Source organism: Boleophthalmus pectinirostris, unplaced genomic scaffold, assembly GCF_026225935.1.
Source record: "Boleophthalmus pectinirostris isolate CB_2022bp ecotype Guang Dong unplaced genomic scaffold, ASM2622593v1 HiC_scaffold_21, whole genome shotgun sequence".
Taxonomy (NCBI): domain Eukaryota; kingdom Metazoa; phylum Chordata; class Actinopteri; order Gobiiformes; family Gobiidae; genus Boleophthalmus; species Boleophthalmus pectinirostris.
Genome location: NW_026571175.1, coordinates 36,514,246 through 36,517,516, shown reverse-complemented (window position 1 = coordinate 36,517,516; position 3,271 = coordinate 36,514,246). Strand labels below are relative to the sequence as shown.

Sequence of the window (3,271 nt, the reverse complement as noted above, 5' to 3'; positions counted from 1 at the left end):
ACATTACATATCTCGAAATAAGAGAAATCATGCAGATGTTGTTTACATTTTTCAATAAATATTTAGTTTGGCGCACGACTTTTTAATTTTGCTCTCTGTGAGTTTGAGTTTGACTCTCCTGTTATATTATATTGTGATCTGTGAGCTGCTGTTTCCAGATAATTTCTCTTGTGGATCAATACAGTTTGTCTAAGTCAAAGTCTAAATCTAAGTCTAAGAAATAGAAATGATCACGGTTGGAAAAGTTATCAAGCTCAATAAAAGTTTCATGTGATTAATTGATTTATTGATTTTAGTTACAGACCTACTTGGGCTACGGGATAAAGTGATAAAAACTAAATCAGGACACATCAGAAAAACAGAACAGGACTCACCTGACAGACAGCAGGGTCCTGTGGAGGGATCTGAGGGAGGAGCCACAGGGGCCACGGGGGGCCAGGGTCCGAGCCAGAGACAGAAGCACACGGGGCGCAGACATCACAACCTCCTCGAGTCTAACAGAAAAACACAACAAGACATGAATAACACAACCAGAACATAAATAACTGATAATATCTGATAATAACTGATAATAACGTCTGCTACATGAGCGTAAACAGACATTTCACTGACAGTTTTCTCTTTTGCTCAGATGGGAGCGAGGTTTTCCTGAATCAGTCAAGAAGAAATGATCCTAACACGTAAGATTTGACCTGTGTGATGTTTTTATAACTAATTTATCCACAAAATAAAGCAAGGAAATTAAACCAGACTCTGTATTTATGCATCCTGAATGTGAGAAGTTTATGTCATTTTACACGTCAAATGTTTTACTTTTATATGCAAACATATTAAAGGTCCAATATTCCACAGTATGGCATTAAAGTTATTTACTGTATTTTGGATTTGTTTAATTACTACATGTGTTTTCATTGCTCTAAAACCCTTTAAAAAAGAAGTTGGTCTCCTCTCCACAAACAAATGAAAATGTATGCTCCTTTTTACTGTCAGCGGGATCAGATCAGTCAAAAATTGTGATAGTCCTGTTTTAGTCCTGGTTTAGACCTGATGTAGTCCTGGTTTGGGGTTAGTTTAATCCTGGTATAGTCTTAGTTTAGTCCTGGTTTAGTTTTAGTTTAGTCATGATTTAGACCTGATGTAGTCCTGGTTTATCTGATATCGTCCTGGTTTAGTCTTAATTTAGTCCTGGTTTAGTCCTGGTTTAGTCCTGGTTAAGACCTGATATAGTCCTGGTTTACATCTGATATCGTCCTGATTTAGTCCAGGTTTAGGCTTAGTTTAGTCCTGGTTTAGTCCAGGTTTAGTCCAGGTTTAGTCCAGGTTTAGTCCAGGTTTAGTCCTGGTTTAGTCCTGGTTTAGTCCTGGTTTAGTCCTGGTTTAGTCCTGGTTTAGTCTGATCATCCTGTTAAATCCAATACACCCCAAATTTACAGAAAAACAATAAACATTTAATTAACCAGTTTTCTCAGTGTAACACTACTTCACTTTGCCTGTTTCATACATTTACAATTCTCACGGTTACAGAAACTACATATTCTAATGAAACGTGTGTAAATCATCATTTAAACACGAGTAAATAAAAAACAAAATAAAAACTCATTATATTTTGAGCACAGAGGGAGAACACCGGGTACTGTGACCGCTGTACGCTTATGTCATGCTGGTTCGCGTCAGCCGTTAGCTTAGCAATTAGCTTTAGGTTATTATCTTTAAAAATAACTCACCGGAGAGTAAAATAACGCGACGTCGGGGTAGATCCTTCAGGTGCGAGTGCGTGTCAGCTGTCTGCAGTCCCGGACATGTTTTAAAACTTATAAAATACACACATTTGACTGAGTTAGCAGCACAAACATGGCGGAGGAGGGGACAGCGGGTTCTTCTGCGGCAGCGGAGAAGGGAGCGCGAGGAGAGAGCGCCATCTGCCAGGAGAGAGGAGGAACTGCAGGAGAAACACAGGAGAGCGGAGGAGTTTTACTGCGCAGAGAAGAAGTCAGTGTTGGGGAGTAACAGATTACATGTACCGGAGTTATGTAATCAGAGTACAAATTATGAGTAACTGTATTCAGTTACAGTTACTGTTTCAGTGAGTGGTAATTGGATTACAGTTACTTTGTTGAAATAAATGGATTACATGGCGGGATTTTCCTGTTTTCACATTTTGGGCTGTATCCCCCCCACTTTTTTTTTTTTTTTTTTTTCAGTAATTCCACTCATTGCTGGAAACTAAACCAGGTCTAAACCAGGACTAAAACCAGAACTAAACTCGATCTAAACCAGGTCTAAACCAGGTCTAAAACAAGACTAAAACAGGACTAAAACATGCTGTGTGGACGTGTCTCCTCGTCTTCTATCAATAATATTTTTAATACGGTTCAGTAAAGTCTGGACTTTTTATTTTCTTTTAATAGATAAAACTTCTTATGTGAAGATTTCCTCGTCTTTGTTTCTCTACAACAAATCAAGTAATCCAAAGTATTCAGATTATATTACTCACCTAAATTAATTTAAAGGATTACGTTGCAAACTACATTTTGAGGTATGTAATCTGTAATCTGTAGGGGATTACATTTTAAAAGTCACCTTCCCAACACTGGACATATGTATAATGTCACGTACAAATATGAGATTCAGTGCAATACCACATGAGTCCAGCAGGTGGAGACACTGGTACATCTGTCTTTAAAAGCAGATCCATACAGACCAAGAATGTTTTAAAAATGGATCCTGGGACTGGAATAAAGATGAACTGATAATTGATTGATTGATGAATTGAACTGGCATCAAAATACAACTGTAAATAAAGACTTACACTTGTACAAATGTAAATGATACAAACAAAACTCAACCATGAACACAAGAGTTCACCAGAGAAATCAGACAATATCAACTAGAACTATAATGAATAACAGACAAAGGAGACGAAGTAACATTCAAAATAAGACATCAAGATACTGTAAATAATTACTGACACTTACACAAATGCAAATGGAGGCAAACAAACCACAAATACAAAAGTTCTTATTACACAAACTGACTCTTATGAACTTTAAATCATGTTCTAATGTTGTTTCCTCCTGAAAAACAGACCTGGATTTGTGTTTTGTTTCATTCACACGTTTGAGTAAATCTTTATTATTAGTCTGTTTACATCTCCAAAACTCTAAATGCTCTGTTCCACCTTGTCATGTAATGAAGTGGTAGTTTTCACGTTTTCTAAATGAACTCTTTTGAATTTTAAGTCAAGCTTCTACAGTCGCCTCCAAACATTTGT

General features: G+C 37.0%; 1 protein-coding gene across 1 annotated transcript in view; it reads right to left on the bottom strand.

The window, feature by feature from the left end:
• The window catches only part of oxnad1 (oxidoreductase NAD-binding domain containing 1), a 28,958-nt gene extending 27,071 nt beyond the window's left edge, over positions 1-1,887 (bottom strand). The window contains exons 1-2 of the mRNA XM_055157514.1: positions 1,725-1,887; positions 375-494 (exon numbers count right to left, since the gene is read on the bottom strand). Coding sequence (XP_055013489.1) covers positions 375-478 — 104 coding nt within the window. The 5' untranslated portion in view covers positions 479-494; positions 1,725-1,887. The remainder of the gene's footprint in view (positions 1-374; positions 495-1,724) is intronic.
• Positions 1,888-3,271: the final 1,384 nt, after the last annotated feature.